The sequence below is a fragment of the Poecilia reticulata genome, linkage group LG21 (assembly GCF_000633615.1).
Source record: "Poecilia reticulata strain Guanapo linkage group LG21, Guppy_female_1.0+MT, whole genome shotgun sequence".
NCBI lineage: Eukaryota > Metazoa > Chordata > Actinopteri > Cyprinodontiformes > Poeciliidae > Poecilia > Poecilia reticulata.
The window spans coordinates 15557514-15578175 of NC_024351.1; the positions used below are offsets into that span (position 1 = coordinate 15557514).

Consider the following 20662-nt stretch of genomic DNA (forward strand, 5'->3'; position numbering starts at 1 on the left):
AGCCAACAAATTATTATTAAACTGATATATCTTTATACATTGTTTAGGCTGGGAGGTGGTGGCCTTAAAGAGACAGAACCAGTTTGAATACTTCATATTTATGGCGTGAGACGATGTCCTCGTCAGAACGCCTTCGTTTCTGATAAGCTAGCCAGCTAGCATTTCTGATAATAAACCACGTTAAAAATGATACAACAAACAGTTGTCTAATTACATTTGGTGGCTACTGAAGGAATCTACCAATATTGACTTGAATATTAGGGCTGGTTTAATAAACAGCTGTCAGCGCATGTGTGCACCAGCACCTTGACCCCTTTCTATAACTGATCGGAGCCAGCTAACGGTCGTTAGCTTGTATGCTAACCGTCCGAAGGTTAGCTAGCTAGCAAGAGGAGCCCTCCATCAGCACTCGCTTGGATGTGCTTCTCTTTAACGAAATATGACAGACGAATAGTAATAATAAAACACATTTCTGCATTCTAAAAACAACAAAGCTTGTCTTTATTTTAATTTAGTTTTTAACACGTCTAAAGCAAACCAAACATGCCAATTCACATTACAATTGGCAATTCTTGCTTGTTTTGATCCTTATATACAAACGCACACACAATATAGCATGTAAAAATATTTGTGCCCTTCTCAGTTATTGTAAAAAGCTATATTGACATCACTGGATTCAAACACTGAACCCTCTTTTTCAATTTTTGACTAAAGTGTCACTGATCTTTCCTGCCACTGCAACAAATCCTTTCCCTTAGATTCAAGTTGGGACTCTTACAGCGTGACTCAAGATTATTTGTTCCAGGCATTAGAATTTATTTATTTTTTGTTTAATTAAAATAATAATTTAAATATTTATCTGTATCTACAGATCCTCAATCAAAACAGAACAGTTTTACAGATAGGATAATTATAGTATGACCAATTTAACAGATTTAGCCAGGGTTACAAAGGTTATATCATGGATTCTATTTGGCCCACTCGTGAGCTACACCTGTATCTCATAATGGGATGGCAAGTTTGATCAAATATTTAGAGTCTATGCTTCAAAACATATCTTGTTTTTTTTTTTTACCAATGGAATGTCTTTATTATACCCTCTATCCACATCTTAATTGTTGGAACATTCTTATTCTTCCATAATGTGAGCATTTATTTGTTTTATTCCCCTGCTGTTATGAGGCAATAGGAAATTGTGATCCAGTTTTGGTTAATGTATGCGAGGTTTCAGATACTCCAAGAATAATCACAACTCCCATAATTTGAGACGTTACATGAGCCAGAAATGTAAAGGCTTTATCGCTGAGGTCCTGTAGAACAGCAAGGAATTTGGGAGTGCCAATCCTCCTGAAATTTTGGACCGCATAAATGTATTTTGCTTATTTTATGTGCTATACATGCTCTCAAAAATGGAGTCATTAAAGAGTGCAATTGTTTAATAAAAACCTTTTGAGCAGATCAAGGTATATATCCAGAAACATATTAAAGTGTCCTCCAATTACCAATTCGTCTGTAAAATATAAATACTAATGTAATGCAGGTGCTATGAACTACTGTAATTTAGCAACAAGGACTAACATAATTGGATTAACTGAGATTAATTGATTATTGAAACGATGGTCAACTAATTTAGCAGTTACTCATTAACTAGTGTGTACAGACTGAAAAAAATACAAAAAAACCAACAAAAAAACTACATATTTGTAAATATGTTCAACCCAGACTTCATCAAGTGGCCTAGTTTAAGCTCCACTTGGTTCAAATTCAGTAAAAATAAAAAAAATCTCCTACTGCTATCCAATTACATAATCCAAAAAGTAATCACCACTTGATGTTCAGTGAAGCAGGAAGGGCTGAGCTTTTCACATTTTCATGTTAGAAGTATTATTTAGCAGCTACCTGGATGCATCCTTTGCTACTAAGGATCAAGTATACACTAAAGAAATGCTGTTGTTGCATTTTAGACATTAAAAAGAATTGGATTATTTGTATTTTCATATACACTGCTCAAAAAAATAAAGGGAACACTTTAACATTTAAGTGAACACTGAAGTGTTCCCTTTATTTTTTAGAGCAGTATATATACAATTACTTTTAATATTGTAGGACATACAATATTAAGTAGTTAAATGAAAAGTCTGCAGATTGTCCCAATTTCTTGTCAGAATAATTATCACAATAATCAATAGAATAAACGATTATGAAAATATTTGTTAGTTACTGCCCTAATAGTGACCCTTGTTCCATCTATAGTTTTTTTATGCGTACTACTTTTCGCATGTTCTTTTCGCATTAATTCACTTCTTTACTTCCTCCATTTCATAAAATTAGAGAAACTCTGCTGCTAAGCAATAATACAGCAGGACTGTCAAACTCATTTTCATTTTGAGCCATATCAACATCACACATGTCCTCTAAGAGCCAGTTTTGGCAGAATTAACAAACTGTTAGAATTTAAGTAAATAGCTGTCTCCACACTTTGAAATATGACAGGCTTACATGCATCACGTGTAACAGAAAATGATTGGATTTCTTCTTTTCTAGACTTTTTCACCTTTGTGAGGTAATTCATCTTGGACTCAAGAGGAATGCCATTTCTTACCCAAAAGGTAAAGATCCTCTGTGGCTTTGTGCATGGATTATGTGCTTCTAGAATATTACGCATCCTGGATTTAGCCTCTTGGCACCCCTCCAGTCGTGTATAACTTACTCATCTTCAGTGTGTGCATTTCTTCAGTAAAGGGTTCTGCCCTGTTGGGCAGAGGAGTAAGTGCTGCATGGCGTCAGGGCAAGATGGCCGCCAGGAGGACGGGACGCCGGGGCTCTCTGGCCTGGCCAAGCCTCTCTACCTGCAGCGCTTGGAAAGATCTCTGAAGTTGGACAGTTTCCTGCGACAAACCGCTTCTATCTTTAACAGAGACATAAGGTATAGAGAAGAGGAGGGGGGAATGTCACAGGGACGGACTGCAGACCAGTGGTTTACATGCACTAAAGTTTGATGTCGTTATTGTAGCGACGATAGCGATGACAGCGACGGCGCTTTGGGGACGGGCCTTTCCCTGGACGCCTCCAACCAACACGCAGCGTTGTCGGTGAAGAATGAGCCATGTGAGCAAGAAGATGCGCTGTCAGACTGCAAACCCCTTAACGGAGTACTGCAAAGCAAAGGTAAGAGGACGTTCAGAGACGAGATGTTTTTCTCCTGCACAAACCTCACTGCATCACGTTTATTTATAAAATATGATATTCTTCTCCTCACTTCAATCCAGCAGACCAAAAGGCCGACAAAACAAATCTCTACAATTTTTCAAAGTTGAAAAAGAACAGGAAATGGCTCAAGGTAATGACAGCCACTTTCTTTTATGCATGTAAACATGTTATTACACAAATGACCAGTTCAGTTATAGTTAACTATATTATAATTAACATTCAATAAACAACTATTTGATAGTTTATTTGTGAAGGATTGACACATATAGCTTAACAATCTGGTATTTACAGTTAGTAACTACTTGAAATGCTGCTTCCATTTTTTTTTATTGGCTTGTTTTGAACCATTTGCATTCCGTTTTAGCCTCCTTTCTTGTGTCTTCTGCAGAACATCCTCCTGAGTGACGACACCACAGACTCGGACGCAGAGTCCGACGACGCTAACTTCAGTTTGTCTCGGGAGGAGCTCCACGACATGCTTCGGTTACACCGCTACAATCGGCAGCATCAGAGCAAGTTCTACTCCGACCGAGAGGTGCCGGCGACCGGGATCCATGCTAAGAGTCCCGCCCACTTAAGAGTTCCCCCTTCTGATCATTTTGTGCGTCTCTCCGTGCAGCTCTATCAGTATCAGTACTACAGCACAGGACTCCTGTCAAGCCACGATCCTTTCTATGAGCAGCAGCGCCACCTGGGGACGAAGAAAAAGAAAATTAAAGATGAGAAGAAAATCAAAGGTAAGGGAAGATGTTGATGATGTTGGTGCTAAAAAGCATGAAATATTCCACGTTTTTTATTTTTGTTGTTTTTGTTTAGCAAAATTAAAGAAAGTGAAGAAGAAAAAGAAAAGAGGAGAAGAATTTCTCAACGAGGAGCGTCCGTATATCACCAAGGTGTTTGCAAAGTTTTCCCACGATGCTCCACTGCCCATGGTGAAGAAAAAGCATCTCACTGTTGAACAGCTGAATGCACGGCGGCGTAAACTGTGGCTCACCATCGCTAAAAAGGAGATTCCTAAGGTCAGTGTGTGAGAACCAAGGGACAAACCCGCATTTACTCTACGATTATGGACAAAACATGACCTGAAGATTGTTTTTTGCCCTTAATAACCTTTATTTTTCTTCATCTTTAATACAGTCTTTCAAGCAGAAGACGTCTGCCAAAAACGTAGTCCTCACCAATGCTAAGAAAGTAAGTAAACTTTACAGACAAGCTTATTATGCTTAAAATAAACTTTTACTGACGTCGTCAAGTTATTTTACGGCTGTGAGCGTTAACAGCTGCTTGGTGTTTTTTCCAGCTGGCCCACCAGTGCATGCGAGAGGTCCGGCGTGCCGCCATCCAGGCTCAGAAGAACTGCAAGGAGACGCTGCCCCGCGCGCGACGCCTCACCAAGGAGATGATGCTCTACTGGAAGAAATATGACAAAGTGGAAAAAGAGCACAGGAAGAGAGCCGAGAAGGAAGCTCTGGAGCAGCGGAAACTCGACGAAGAGATGAGAGAGGTTAGGTCACTAAAGGGTTGATGTGGATGGAGACGTCAGAACGGAGTTGATACACAGTCTGGACAAGGCATTCAATTGGATTAAACTATTTTCTGACTAAAAAGGACTGAGAAAAGAGATTTGTTCAGCAAAGGGATTGAATTTTGACATGAAAAATGTTCTTTTACAATCTTGGATGCACTGAAGTTTACTCTCTCCGCAGGCTAAACGTCAGCAGCGCAAGCTGAACTTTCTGATCACTCAGACGGAGCTGTACGCTCACTTCATGAGCGGCAAGGCCAGCACGGGGGCGCCGGGGGGGGACACGACACAGGAGGACATTTTGCGAAAGCTCGAAGACAATTCGTCCCAGAGACAAATCGATGTGGGGGGAGGAGTGATGGTCAATGTTGGGCAGGAGGACTATGGTATGATAAGCAGCTTGAGTAATTTATTTGATTTATTAGACAAACACAGTGAGGCAATTGTAAAAAATAAAAATAAAACATACCAAATTTCCAGCTTTACTTTTTGTTCAACCAATACCGTATGTGGTCAGTAAAAACTTCATATTGAATTTGATTCTAATCGTTTATATCAAATGATTTTATGTGCTTACAGACAGCGAATACTACAAATCGCAGGCCTTGAGGAATGCTAGAGAAGCCTATCAGATTCACCAAGAGAGAGTAAGCTGATATCCCTCCATCTATGGAGATTCTGTCATCGCCTACAAAAAGAAGAACTCTTAAATATCCCTCTGTCGTCTCTTCATGTAGACAAGGATGTTTGACGAAGAGGCCAAAGACAGCCGCAGTGCCTCTCTGCATGTTGCGGGCAGCATGTCCTCAGGACTGGCCTCTGGGTTTGGAGAGAGCTACAGTCTGTCAAACCCCTCCATCCAAGCAGGCGAGGACATTCCTCAGCCCACCATTTTCAACGGAAAACTCAAGGGTTATCAACTCAAAGGCATGAACTGGCTGGCCAACCTCTATGAACAGGCAAGTTCGTTTGTCTCTCAGTAAAAACTTGACTGGAAAACTGAAAGCTTTTTTTTTTTAGGTTTTGGAGCATTGTTTTGCTTTTTTGGTTTCCAAATCGCATCATTAGCATTAGCCTAAAAATGTAACTGGGCCTCAAATAGGCTGCTTATTATTATTATTATTATTATTATTATTATATTTTTTTTTTTTTAATTTACATTTTTTTTAAAGTTTCTTCTATATTATATAGGGGGCAGCTACTGAAGGCTGAGTCTTTCCAAGCATGGTCTGGGTCTGTTCTCATCAGTATGACTTCACATGATGAATTATCCTTTAAAAAAAAAGTATACCTCGAAGATGAATTGTAAAGAAAACAAACCTTTGGTTTTTCAGCAGCAATATTATGAAATATTGCAGAAGGTTTTGGGAAGTGTGAAAAAAGACAGGGAAAAAAAAGGTCAGATACTGAGTCTAGCTACACAGTCCGCAGCAGAGATGTAAAGCGAAACCTTATTACACAAGATGGAAACCATAAACAAAAACACTGCAGAGGTTTTCTGGGCACAGCCTCGTCTCGGACTGCTAGAAGGACATGTGTTGTGTGGTGAGCTGAGTCAGCGTTTCAGCTCGCCTCAGGGGGAAAATGGATTCCATGTTTCCGATTATAACGTTATAATGTTGAAAAAGCACTACGTGTGTTCTGATCTGGCATCGCAGTCAGGGTTTGAGAACAACAAAAATCCAAAACACACTTTTCAGATAAAAAAATAAAAAGAAGTAAGTTTTTTTTTTTCTTTTTACATCACACAATTTTGTTGCTGTAAAAAAGGTTGCGAAATGAGAAATGCGGAAAAACTTAAAGCGCTGCAAATACTCTTGCATACTGGTAACTTTTCTGTCTGTATTACTAAAAGAACCGAGTGTTTAGATGAGAGTGCGTAGTCAGCGTACATCAAAAAACACAAACTTTAAGGTATTTTTGTTGTGCAATTCTTGCTTTGTATTATTTCTTGGCAAACCATGAAATTACACTATTAAACGCCCACATGGAGTAATTTAGCTCTCCGTTTGTTTTCTTCTCTTTGCCACAGGGGATAAATGGAATCTTGGCAGATGAAATGGGACTTGGGAAGACGGTTCAAAGCATCGCCCTGCTGGCCCACCTAGCGGAGGTGAGAGAGAGAGGACTGGGTCAAAGGGGCGACGGGCTCGTTTACACCTCTCCTCCATAACATGCTGGAATTTTATCTCGTCTCCATTGTTTTTCACTCGTGGAAACATCTACCGGGCTGCCTCTTTGTGCACCTGCTTCCTCTAAAGAGTTCCTGGTTTGCAACTCTGCTTTTTTTTTTTCCTTTTTTTTTTTTGCAGGTGCTGGAACATTTGACTGCATAAGTAAATATGTCAGTTTTCACACATGTGAATAGCGAAATTGCCAGCTTTTGTCTCTTTCCTCTTAAGAAGGGAAGAAGTGGTAATCAGAGGTTGTATGCAGCTTGTTTAGATCGATGACAGAAAGACGCGCACTGCGTTCCTCGGACTTCCTGTTTTCGGGTCCCACTTTCAACCGCATACGCAAAGACCACCTGGTGTGGCGGCTGATGGTGGCTGATGACGTCTGCTCTTTTCCCCCGCAGAGAGACAACATCTGGGGTCCGTTCCTGATCATCTCTCCGGCGTCCACGCTCAACAACTGGCACCAGGAGTTCAGCCGCTTTGTTCCTAAATTCAAGGTGGGAATCTGTAAATGTCGACCGAATGTGGCAACGGAAACACCCGCAGAAAATGTTCCTCTTTGAAATCTCTTTCTCTTTTTTTCTGTTCCTCTTTAGTTATGTGTCAAAAATGTTAAAACTGGTTGATTTTTTTGTACTACAAACATCCATTAGGGGACAGTATTGTAACATAATTTTTTTTTTTTTACTCAGTAGAAGGCTATTTTGAATTTTTAAGATTTTTTTTTAATACTAATCTTTTCGCATAGCATAGCTGGCCTTTCTGGCTTTTGGATGGATATACTTGCCAAAGTTTTCATAACCCTTAACCCTTTTTTTTCTCTTTTTTTTCCACATTGCAAGCACAAATCTGAATGTAGCTTTACTGTATTTTACTTGATAGACCAACACCAAGCAGTGCATAATCATGAAGTTAGAAACAAAAGAATACATGGATGTTAAAATGTTCAAAAAAATCTAATTGTTTTCACCACTTTTGTTCCTCTATGCTAAGCGAAGTTCAAACATGTGTAATTTAATCTCAGCATAAATACCTTTGCAAGGCACTTAATGTCAGCTGTAAGATGACTCACACACACACACACACAATATGTCTTTGTTATCCTTTGCATTCAGCCTGCTTTATCATTAATTCTGGAAGCGAATCAGTTCCAGTTTGTTTTGCTAATGGGGTGCAAAAAGACCCCATTACACAATCTGAAGATAAGCTTCCTGAGCTGTGAGAGCAAAGCTGACCGAAAACAATGGAATGACAGCTGGTGTTGAGTTATGTAGCGACATTTACATCTTTTCACATCATGTTCTACATCAGCAGGTTAGCCTGTGATTTACGGCGAGTGCTGTAACCTGAATGTTTCCCCTGTGAACATCCCTGGTGTTTATGTTTTTTTCTTCCTTTCTCTCGCTGATCATCGTAGCCGTGAAGGGTTTAGAGGAAGGTGGTTTCTATGGGAGTAGATTAACTCGGCGATTATTTTGATCAGCTCAAATTTGCCGATAACAGCTGACGCAGCTTTTTGCGTTTTGTCACGTTGCTGATTTGTGTCCTGCAGGTGCTGCCATACTGGGGGAATCCCCACGACCGCAAAGTTATCCGGAAATTTTGGAGCCAGGTACAAATAAGATTACACTGAATATATGGAGTGTTATTTATTTTGGTAAAATAAATAGCACTTAAAATCCATATTGTCTGGTCCTGAAGTCTGAAGGTAGTAAGAGACCAAAGTGGACTCCCACTGTTTTAAAACAACTTAAATGTGGCAAAAAAAGCTCATAGCAGTTATGAGAATAATATTTTACTAATCTTCAATCTTTTGGTTGTCCTTTTTTTTTTGTTTGTTTATTTATTTATTTATTTATTTTTTACATAGGGACCATTAATAATTCATACAGAAAATGGAGGTAGGAAGCAATCCGCCACCAGTAACTGTCCTTTTCTAAACACTTATTTTAAATGGAATCTGGTGAATCATTTCCTGTCAGAGTAACAACATATGTAATATGCGAAATCAGAGAAATTTCTTCTTTTGCACAAGAGAATGAGAACAATTTTTTTTTTTCTGGCCAGAACATTTTATGTCTTTCAAGAACCCAAGTCCAAAAATAATCTGGTACCTTATCATGAACACTATTATATAAATTTTTACACTGCCTTACTTTTTTAGGTAGTTACTTTGAATGTAAATGGCTAAAATGTTCTGAGCCCAGTTCTTGTTTCACTCAGGAAGGTCTTTAGTGACACACTGCCTCCATCCTCCATTTCCTGTGTAAATAATCTTTGGCTTCTATGTAAAAATATGGCTCAATGCAAACATGATGACTGTTTATAGGTTATTAAAATTGCATTGCATACATTAACAGGATTTTGTTGAGATGGCAGAAGTTGACTTTGTCTCTCTGTTTAGCTTTAGCTTCAGGCTAGCTAATCTGGATTTATGCTAAACCGAGATACTAAAACAGATATCTATTCAGAAACGATAACTGCTTATAATCTTTTAAGCAATTATTTTCTCTTCTGTAATTTCTCTTTCTCTTGTAGTCTGTAACCGTCTCTCTCTTTTGACAATTCTTACTTAGAAAACACTTTATACGCAAAACGCACCTTTTCACGTGGTGATCACGAGCTACCAGCTGGTCGTCCAAGATGTGAAGTACTTCCAGAGGGTCAAGTGGCAGTACATGGTTCTGGACGAGGCCCAGGCTCTGAAAAGCAGCTCCAGGTAAAGCTGATTTTTTTATATGTCTGTTTTGCTACCTGTGCTTGTTATGTTAATATTTACGCTTGGTTGTTTTAAGACTCAGTTTAGCAGAGTTACGACACAGGAGAAATTTTGATCTCTGCAAACCAAAACAATCTTTTGATATTGAAATCAAAAAGAGTTTGCCAATTTATTTTTGAACTAACACTTTGTAGAGCCAATACAAAAGTTAAGCTATTCAGTGAGGTCGGCACATCATAAATCAGGCAGGATATAGATTTCAGGGACGCTGTTCTTAAGCTCAAAATCGACAAAAACATCTGGAAAAATGTTCCCACTGACTTCCACAGCTGTGCAGCTATGCATCATACAAGTTTTTATTGGAGACGGATCAATATGTATGTTAATATCAGTGACAAACGTGTTTTTTTTGTTGTTTTTTTTTTGTTAGCGTTCGGTGGAAAATCCTCCTGCAGTTCCAGTGTCGGAACAGACTCCTGCTGACTGGGACGCCCATCCAGAACACTATGGCTGAGGTTTGTAGTGTGTGTATATACATTTAAATGCATGTGTTCTTATCAGAAGTGTTAACAACTATATGTTGTTGCTATTTCTCAGCTGTGGGCCCTGCTGCACTTCATCATGCCCACATTGTTCGATTCCCACGAAGAGTTTAACGAATGGTTCTCCAAGGACATCGAGAGCCATGCTGAGAACAAGTCTGCCATCGATGAGAGTGAGTGCAACAGAAATGTTCCTCTCAGTTTGCTATTTATACTTTTGCATGTAATATGTTGTGTGTGTGTGTTTTTTTTTTTTGCTTTCTCTTTTAAGATCAACTTTCCAGATTGCACATGATCCTCAAGCCGTTCATGCTGCGCAGGATCAAGAAGGACGTGGAGAATGAACTCTCAGACAAGGTAAAAAAAAACCCAACAAAAACAAACTTTTGTTTGTTTGTTTGAGCAAACCTCTTGGTAAAACTATGTTTTGGATTAGTTGCAGTTCTGAACTGCCTTCAAGAAGGAATGTGGGTTTTTAATTGATTAGGCATATTTTTATTGTAAAAATGCTATGAAAACTGATATATTTTTGAGATGAGCTCAATCTAAAACTCATATCCTCACAATTAGCTCATATCCTTATTGTGTGAATTATCCCCGTTCTCCACTCTTTCTGCCTCTTTGCTTACCTCAGTGACACGTAAAGTGTTGCAATAAAACTGAGAGTGAAGCTTTTATTGGCAGATCCTCCTGATTGTATGCTGGACTCAGGGCCTCCTGCTACACACACACTTAAGCTTTGGTATGCAGAGGAATGGCAGAGTTCATCACTCCCCCACATCTGTCTTTTTTCACTTCTCCATCTCGGCGCCCACTAGCAGCCCTGCCAGCGTACTTCTCTTCCTTCTCCACACTCATTCGTCGTCTCTTGTTTTTCTGTTGATTTGTGCTTTTCCTTTCCTTCTATTATGTTTCTGCATAGTGAGATCATTCTGGCATTTGACCTTCAGCTCGGGATTATGATGTGAGATCCAGCTTAACAGTGCTCGGTACCTGATAGAAAAAATCTGAAATGCAAACGCTTAATTATATAAAATAGTAAATCGTGTATAAATGAGATTTTAAACTGCTCCTTTCCTTTGGTTCTTCTCAATGGTATTGTTATATAAAACTAGTAGCAGTACTTTGAAACAGCTGTGTCTAATTCGAAGAAAGAATTACACAAACTGAGCTGGTCAGACTAGAACCTGAAAACCAGAAACTTTGTTCTCATTAAAATAACTTTTTTTTTCTTATAATTTTAAAATGTTGTTGTTTTTTTTGGGCTGGTAACATTGTGTCTGTTTTTGGTTAATATTATGACTATATTCTCATAATTGAACAAAACTTCTCCTAGCTTGGCTCCTGCTCTATTTTACAATTCACAGAAGTTCTGATTAAAATAAAGGGCCACTTTTTGAAAATATTTTCTGTCATTTTTATTTTAGCAAAGAAAGTGAGCAAAAATATATAAACATATATTCTTAAGACATATGATAAACTGATGAATGCAATGGCCTTTACTGACAGTTACCAGACAGGAAACGGACACATCGAGGACTCTAGCCACTTTTTACAGGTCGTCCGCCCCACCGCTACACCGTGAGAGGCCCAATGAATGTGTTGTTCAAAGCAACTTTGTCTTCTCCCGCTCTGCAGATCGAGATCCTGACCTACTGCCAGCTTACGTCCCGTCAGAGGTTGCTCTACCAGGCTCTGAGGAACAAAATCTCCATCGAGGATCTCCTCCAGTCTTCCATGGGCACGGCCCAGCAGGCCAGCAGCACCACTTCCTCGCTCATGAACCTGGTCATGCAGTTTAGGAAGGCATGTGCTGTTGCTTTTGTTTTTCTTTCTATTCAGTCTCCAAAGTAAACCCAATTAAGTAAAGCTACTTGACTTTTTTCTGCATATTTTCCTAGTTATCCACAAAATCATGTATTCACAAATTGTATTTTCAGAAAGAACCACGTTTAATTGTATGTTTTTGTATGCAGGTTTGCAACCACCCTGACCTGTTTGAGCGTCAGGAAACCCGCTCCCCTTTCCACATGTCCGTCAAGCCATACGTCATTTCCAAGTTTCTGTACCGTCATGGTCTCGTCCACACACACAACCAGGCCAAGAACAAGTATGCGCTTCTTCACTCAATCCTTCTAAAAACATAAACAACAAACAAACCATAAAACACCAGCTCAATCAAAGCTGCTGCTTAATCTCCAAAGTCGTTAAAAACGAATCATTTCCTCACAGCTACATGTTTTTAGTGTCTCCACCAGTTTTTTTTCAAAACGCATCTCAGGTTCAGTCAGATTGGATGGAGACTGTCTGGGAATAGGAATGTTCAAGTCTTGTCACAAAACCTCAGATTTAGTTCTGGACATCTCATGTGCATTGTTCTGTTTTGTCTTTTTGCAGCTGTAATAGTTATACTGAGCAAAAATTTCTTTTATGTTGGTCTGTCACATAAAATCCGAATCAAATCCACTGAATCCTGGATATCTAAGGGTGTAAATACTTTTCTAATACCTGGCATTCTGATGGCATTGCTCCTCACAACTAGCATTATAAACCGATCTTGTATCTCTTTGCATCTTTCTCAGATTACTACAAGTGCTGTTATCTCCTTTCTCGCCAAATCACATCCAGCAGTCCCTTTTTCATAGGAAAGGTGAGCACCAAGCAGAAAACGTAAAAAAAGTGGCAACAACTCCACTCTGTGTGCGACGTCATTTTCACCACTTTGTGTTTTGGCTGTTCTTTTCTCAGATAACGAAAAAGGAAGTTGCTTCTCCTTCTTGCGCTTTATTGACGTGTCACCAGCAGAAATGTCCAATATGATGCTGCAAGGCACCTTAGTGAGGTGAGCGTTAAAAGTCATCCGTTTGTCGCTTGGGATTTAATCTGATGGAAGCGATTTATTCTGCATTGTTTACCCTACTTTTGTTTTGGGGTTCAATGTTTATAATTAGATGTTGTGTTTTTGTGTCGGCCTCTCAGGTGGTTAGGTCTTTTCCTGTCCCTGAAAGCTGCTTACCGGCTCTATTATCAACGCCTGTTCGACCCCGTCGGGGAGCATCAAGACGAAGGCGACAGAGGGAGGATACAGCACAAGAGTGTGTGTCTTTCTCACAAGGATCTGATCCTGTGGCTCAACAGACCGACCGCCTTCCCCAACACACAAACCAGTCCCGTCCTCCAGGTGAGTTAGAAAAATAAATAAATAACAGAGTCACACACGGGCTGTGAAGAAGAAAATTGTAGGTAGCCATTTGTGGATAACAAATAGCCACCTTGCATTTTCTTGTGAAATGTTGAAGACATTAAACACTAAAAAAACATAATTAAAATGTGATTTTAAGGAGATAAGGAATCCAATATCCAATGGGAAAAATTGAAGGTGCACCGATTCCTGTTTTCGCTGATCCTTAAAAAGCCTGATCTGGCATGTAAAAGTTGTCAAGTTGACAACAGTGAGATGAAAAGCGTTAACTGTGCAAGTACAGATGTGATTGTGGGCGAGTCTGTCAGTCAGCCCTCTAATACAGCAGAGCGAAATGTGATGGTGCCAGATTTTCAGACTTATGCAGATGTAGACAAGATCGGTGGGTAAGGTTGGTTTCACATGTAAGTGTTGGTGGATTGCTGTTCATTTAAAATTAAGCAATAGTTGTGTCTGCATGGCATAGCAAACAGAGTCCCATACATGCAAATGCTGCCCTTAATATTCGTATTGTGATTCTTTAGGACGCCAGTTGCACAAAGAAATGTAATTTGCATCACTAAACGTCACAAAGTAACTGTATTTAGCCGTATTTTCAAATTTATTGATACACTCAATGAAACAGCAGCGGAGAAAATACTAAAACCAGCGATCCCAAATATCCACAGTTTAGCCTTAAAATGTCCTAAATTAGTTTTTGAACATAAGTTGGCCTTTAATATGTTAATCACAGGTCTTAAATTTATCATGAAAGGACTATATTTAATCTTGTATATTCAGTAAATGGTTTTTTGCGTGGGTTTTTTCTGCCAGGCAAAAGTTTGAGTTGCACTCAGACATCCTTATTGCATTCGAAATTGTAAGCTAGCGGTTATTCACTGCTATTATACTCTTACTGGCTAGCCAGCCTTTTGCTTCCATCATGGGTAAGTACAAATTTAAGGCTTGTTGACTGAATGAAGATTGAACACTTCTGTGAGGACATTGGTCTTAAATTCTAGTCACGATGGTCTTAAAAGTCTTAAATTTGAGTTGGTGGAATCTGCAGAGTCCCTGAAAACGATAAATCAAAATTCCTATCATGATAAATAACAAACAAAACGATAAATGCCCAGTCTTGTGCTCGACAGAAATAAACTTAAAGCAAGTGTAATTTTTCCTATACAAAATAACTGAAACTTAGCTCGCCTGCCAAACAACAGGCAAACGAGTCTCATAACAATGATTGGTTGTTTTGGTGGTTTGTGGGAGAGAACAAAACATTCAGTGAGGGAGGAAAGAATAAGACTGTATTGTTTTTTCTTTTGTTCCCTTAAAACAGCTTAGTAGTTTGAAATGCTTGCCAACGTTTTACCTCGGGGATAGACGCAGCACAACACAGCTCTTTTCAGGCGCACACAAACTGTTTCATGTGTGTAGGACTCTGCAGCTGCGAGGTGCGTGGCTGGATCGAGACAGTGCATTATTCATAGTTTTTTGGGGATTTTTTTATTATTATTATTATGGGAATCGCCGCCTCTGCCAGTTTAAATATACAGACCACCAGGGGACAAAAATGCATCTCATTTGTTTGCTAGGAGCTTCAAGAGAAGTTCAGCAGTTCATGTCCAGTAAACTTTTGCCCAGTAAACAGTTGTGGCCAGATTTGTGTCATATCACCAACCCTTGTCACTTCATGTGTTTTAATGTGTTGGAAAACACTGTTGGGGTAATTTCATCCTCCTCTTCCTCTGACGGCCTCATCACAGCTGAATTACATCTCGGCTTCCTCTCCCGGAGCGGCCAAAGTAAAACCTGGAAACCTGTGGATACCAGGAGTGTTTAGACTGTATATGTGCCGTTTGACCACGCTGACCCCCAGACTCCCACTCCTGTGATTTTGGCCCGCTTCTTGCAGCTGCTCCTTTCTCTTGTAAAGCTCGGTGCCGCTGGCACGGAGCGCCACGGCTCTCTCCTTGGCTCATCGTTGTTGTCTGGCTGAATGATTGACATTGTGGTCAGTTTTTATAATCGGTTCTTCTGGCGCTCCTGTGGAAGAACAGGGTCTGAATATTCCTGCACATATAACCACTGAATGTTCCGTTTACAGTGCCTAGCAAAAGTTCATGTCGTGAACACAAACTTCAGGGTTTTAAATGTATTAAACCAACATGGAGTAGTACGTAGTTAGTAAATGTAAATTTCCAAAAGGAGTAGCACGCATTTGTTTTAAGACACCCTAATGGGAGTTCTGTGCAACAAATTAGAGCAGTTTTAGAAAATAATTTAAACGGTCGCTTTCAGGTTTTAAATTAAAATACTTGAATTAACAGATGTTTTTGTGAGTGTGAGTAGCTTTTTAAAATTGCTAATTTTTGTACCATTATAAACCATTTCTTGTAATTTTCTGTACATTATACTTTATGCGTGTTCATTCATGTGTACCAGTTCTTTATTTTTTTTTTTAACCATCAACTTGCCTGTGGACTACAGATGAAAATTAACCCTTTGTTCCATTCTGGTAGATTTACATGGTCGTTTGTGTTGGTTAACATGCGCTGTTCCTTATGAAATCATTGACATCTCAAGACTTGCACTAAAACATGGTTTTAAAAAGTGTTGAAAAAAGAACAAATTCAAGCCACATGTTTTAATAAAACATTTATATGACATCATATGACTTTACAATTTGCAAATTTTGCACAACTTCATTTTGATCTAGCGCTTAAAATCCTAATAAACCTGTAGTTTTATTTGCCAAAAAATATATATAAATAGGTTTTTTAATGCACTGTATTTTATGTAGGGCTGCACAGTGGCACAGTTTGTAGAGCTGTTGCCTTGCAGCAAGAAGTTTCTAGGTTCGATTCCCGGCCCTGGTCTTTCTGCATGGAGTTTGCATGTTCTCACTGTGCATGGTGGATTTTCTCCGGGTACTCCGGTTTCCTCCCGCAGTCCAAAAACATGACTGTCAGGTTAATTGGTCTGTCTAAATTCTCCCTAGGTGTGTGTATGTGTGTGTGTATGGTTGTTTGTCCTGTGTGTCTCTGTGTTGCCCTGCGACAGACTGGCGACCTGTCCAGGGTGACCCCGCCTCTCGCCTGGATAGTCAGCTGGAGATGGGCACCAGCACCTCCCGACCCCACCAAGGGACAAGGGTGTAAGAAAATGGATGGATGGATGTATTTTATGCAGAGAAACCATCAGCATTGGGTGTCTGTGCCTATATTTGGTTAAATGTTATCTGTAAAGCTGTTTCTCGGTCTGCCACTAGGTGGCACTGTGTAGCCACAGTGAGACTACACACCAATGGTAAACACTCCTACATGCTGCCCTAAACTCAACCTCTGCATTATTCTTAGATTACTTGTTATCACGAAGTACGTTTGTTCCGAAAATGTATTGATGTATAAATTTGTTTCACACCTTCTTGCCCAAATGTTATATTCAGTTGTTATACAGTCAATTTTCACTCTCACACGTTTTAATCAGCACATTTAAGCTTTGGTAATCTTAGATTTAGCACAGCAATTTCAGACTTTATGGGACTTATTATGTAAATGTTTTAGAAATTTAGTCAGCTCAGTTTAATTATGCTGACAGAGAAGTTAGAAAAACCAGGACCCCCTCTGCACTCAGTGACCCCTGGATACTCTTACTTAGTTTTACACATCTTTAATATCTTTTTTTATTACTCCATTTTTCCACAGTTCAACTTGAGATTAATTGCTGTTTTAGGGGTTCAGGAATCAACTCACCTCTCATCATTTATACACTTTGTTTGTGTGTGTGTGTGTGTGTGTGCGTGTGTGTGTGTGTGTGTGTGTGTGTGTATGTGTGTGCGTGTTCTTCAGGATCTGGTGTTTACAGCCTCCAGGCCTGGCATCCTGGGCCACACAGATGTGAGGATCCACGACAGAAACTCTGCCACCTCCACGCTTCGACCCTGTGAAGCCACGCTGCCACCCAAGTTCCTGCTGGCCGCCGCGCCCAAGGTCAGTGCACAAAGAAAATGCGCCAGCACTCCGATTTGTGTGGATGGCCGCCGTTGTCGGTTTGACTGCGTTTGGGTGGTCGTGGCAGTAAAAGAGGGAAGCACTGCTTTTTGTTGGTTTTTAACAATGACAAGCTCTCATCTATGAAAATGTGTGTGCGTGTGTGTGTGGCTGGGGTGTGGGGGTGACCGTCAGGCCCTCCAGCTGCACTTAAAACAAACAGAGCCTCTAAAAAGAGCTCTTCACGCAGGTTGTTCTTCAGTTGTTGGGCTTCCTCCCAATCTCCTCCCCACACACACACAAACACAAACACACACATGCGGACACACACAATGAGAACCTGCTGATTCATTAAAACCGTAATGACATTATAGTTACAGGAGCATGCATCTAATCTAATTTATTCAGATTCAATGTTATTTTAAAAAGCAAAAAAAAAAGAACTCTCAATCTTTCCTCTCCATCACTCAAATTATCTCTGGTTGCCTAGGTGACGGCAGTTCCCATGGAGCGGTATTGTGCCGACCGGAGTGCCGAGTATGAGTGGCGGGTGATGCGCGGTGGTGGGGGGACGGTCTACAAGCAGTGCTTTCTGTACGGCTCCCCTGAACTTGCCTCAGATTGGCGCATGAGGGCCAACGCCATCCACCCACAATGCCCCGGGGGGCTTATGGCCCTCCAGCCTCGCCACGGATGGTCCTTCATACGGATACCTGGTAAGCACTAGTCGCTTTGGGATACAGATTTTTAGTTCTGCAGTTTGAAACAGATTACTTTGTGATGTTGTTGAACAGTGCCAATTAATTCACCGCAACCTTTGCAAGATAAAGAACCAGTTTGGCTCCCGGAACAGCCAAATAAAACTCGGTCAGAGCCGCAAATGTCACATGACTTTTGGAAAAAAAAAAAGTCAACCTTTAGATTCGTATAATGTGTAATTCATATAGTGTGTCATTGTCTTTATGGAACCACCGTTTTATTTCTGGTTTTAGGATTTAAATGAAGATAAACATAAAAGAGGATAGATATACTTTTTTCTTGTGGGATGGAAAATGATGTAAGCACATAGATGTGGAAAAAAACCCAGATCTAAAAGCATATTACTGGTACTTTTATTGTCAGTCTTTGTGGAAATTCAGTGCAAATGTAGTGGGAAAATTTTCAAAAAACATTAAAAACCTGCATTTTATATCTATTTGAAAACACCAATTGGTTATTTTAAATTTCATCATTAAGTTATAAAGTCACTAAGAGCCACGTCACTATGGAAGGTCATCATTGCCTCGGCTACTACATTCAAATGACTTGAATGTTTACTCCCAACGTTTGGAAAATTTCAAACCCACCAAGACGAGCAACCAAGAAGCCCATGGTAACCAACGGTAACTACTATAAACCATCTGTGATATCTCTTCCACTTCTTATTAGTCTTACTTTATGCATAAAATGTTTGTTGCAAAGGGAAAAAAAAGTGGAAAACATCATTGGATACAAATACATTCTCTGGCACAGCAGCTCTCAACCTAAAATCAAGTTGACCTGCAAAAGTCGTTCGCTGAAATTCACTTGTATCAGTCAGAGCAGCTCATTGGTTCAAAGCATTAGTGCCAGTTGTGTCCATGTGCGGGTTTTCCAGTTTACCAGAATTTTATCAGCGGAAAGCGTCGGCTGAAGTGGAGTGGAAGATGATTTGCCGCCAGGGTTCAGAGGACTGATAGATGTCCGAGGTCACTGAGGCCATTGCCATTTTACAGACAACATGTCCGTTCTCACTGACCCGCTCACCCGCTCTCGCTATGATAAAGCGTCTGTCTCAGATTCTGATGACTGCTCTCTTTTGCGATGAATGCCTGCACATGTCCGACTTGCCAGCTTTTAAAATGGTTGACAGGTCTTCTAAATTATAAAGCTGCAATATCCTAAGGCTTTCTATTTGGCCTTTTTCCTGCATCTATGCATGCATCTGCTCGTAAAGAGTGCTTATATGTAAATGTGAGAAACAAAACAACTATTTGTGTGTCTGTGTGAGAACAGCCTGAAAGCTCTTGTGAAGTTCTACGGAGGCAGACAAAGCGAGGAAGTTTAGCCACTGCTCATTGTTCAAGTGCGTAGTTAGGTAACACTAATAAATGGTCCGTCCGCGTACGAGTGAGTGTGTGTGTATGCGCGTTGTTTGTGTACAATCGGGCCCATTCAGGGACTTGTGCAGCGCTCACACGGGGGGGGCCCTAGGTGTCTCTCCCAGCTCGCCGCGCACACTCTCCCACGCTCGTCGGCGTTGACTGTCCTCGCACACGAAACCGAAGACGGCCTCACCTCTGTTTCTGGATTTTAAAAACATAGAAAAAAGAAAAAAGCAGACAGCACCGAGCGCTGTTCTGGAATCGGTATCTGGCCCATGGCCTCTCGGCCCGTCTGGTCTCCCACTTCTTTCTCAGCCTCAGTAGGAAGGAAGTGACCCAACACGCCGGCACCCGTCCTGCGCTGAACACATTGTTGCCACATCAAGGCTCAGATATGTACAGTAGCTCAGCTGAAGTTTCCCACCCTCCCCGCTCCTCCGCGCTCCCAGCCCCACACCTTAGGAACAAATGGCAGAGCTGAATTACTGTTTGTTTGAGCGCCATGGCGTGAGTAGGGCTGCCTACTGATATCGATGGAGGAATCTAATCAGAGGACCTATTAGGAATCAGGACACAGAGGAGGAAAAAACAAATGAAGCTGTAATGATTTGGGCCACAGATTTTGTTTGTTTTTTGATCTTATTGTGCAGCCAGGATTTCCATGACGGAAAGATGTTTCATAAAAAAAGAAGCATTTTTTCTAACGACATAAGTAAAGACGACCAAGACCTGACAGTTAGTCCTGTGGATGAGGCAGGATAGAGGGCAGTGTTTGGTTTAGAGAAACTGTCACACGGAAGTTTGGTTCGTGGGAATTGGGTCGTCTTTAGGCCGTAAAGACAAGGTTATTTGCACCAAAGAGTGAAGAAGAACATTAGAAGTGATCAAATCGTCCGTTCAGTTCTTCCAAAGAGAAAAAGGAGCCTCTGATGGAACCGCATCACACTAATCTTCACCAATTCTCTTATCAGAGTCGAGTTGCGATTCTGCCTGGGCGGCTCCGCAGTTTTACTTCCAGTCAGATGGAACATGTTGGCAAAATTCAAGTTTTACTTTATACCTAAATATACCAGGGGTTTGAATAATTGTGGGCTTGTGAGTACAAACTGTTTGTAATGATAAAAACTGACTCACCTCGGCATGCTGGATACTTGAAGCTGAGAATGAAACTGACAGCATGACTAATTTGT

At 40.4% G+C, this 20662-nt stretch overlaps 1 protein-coding gene across 4 annotated transcripts in view; it reads left to right on the top strand.

The window, feature by feature from the left end:
- ino80 (INO80 complex ATPase subunit) overlaps positions 1-20662 on the top strand; it is a 40518-nt gene that overhangs the window by 321 nt on the left and 19535 nt on the right. For 3 of the 4 annotated variants that reach the window (XM_017302332.1, XM_008398407.2, XM_008398410.2), the window contains exons 2-27: positions 2545-2609; positions 2738-2926; positions 3014-3168; positions 3270-3340; positions 3599-3745; positions 3830-3947; positions 4027-4229; positions 4348-4401; positions 4511-4714; positions 4917-5121; positions 5315-5382; positions 5473-5694; positions 6768-6848; positions 7314-7409; positions 8465-8524; positions 9489-9631; positions 10062-10146; positions 10229-10346; positions 10445-10530; positions 11812-11979; positions 12150-12283; positions 12756-12823; positions 12922-13015; positions 13153-13354; positions 17209-17349; positions 17840-18065. In XM_017302332.1, the coding sequence (XP_017157821.1) occupies positions 2778-2926; positions 3014-3168; positions 3270-3340; positions 3599-3745; positions 3830-3947; positions 4027-4229; positions 4348-4401; positions 4511-4714; positions 4917-5121; positions 5315-5382; positions 5473-5694; positions 6768-6848; positions 7314-7409; positions 8465-8524; positions 9489-9631; positions 10062-10146; positions 10229-10346; positions 10445-10530; positions 11812-11979; positions 12150-12283; positions 12756-12823; positions 12922-13015; positions 13153-13354; positions 17209-17349; positions 17840-18065 (3298 nt within the window). In that variant the 5' untranslated portion in view covers positions 2545-2609; positions 2738-2777. The remainder of the gene's footprint in view (positions 1-2544; positions 2610-2737; positions 2927-3013; positions 3169-3269; positions 3341-3598; positions 3746-3829; positions 3948-4026; positions 4230-4347; positions 4402-4510; positions 4715-4916; positions 5122-5314; positions 5383-5472; positions 5695-6767; positions 6849-7313; positions 7410-8464; positions 8525-9488; positions 9632-10061; positions 10147-10228; positions 10347-10444; positions 10531-11811; positions 11980-12149; positions 12284-12755; positions 12824-12921; positions 13016-13152; positions 13355-17208; positions 17350-17839; positions 18066-20662) is intronic. The other variant, XM_008398409.2, reaches the window with a different exon arrangement.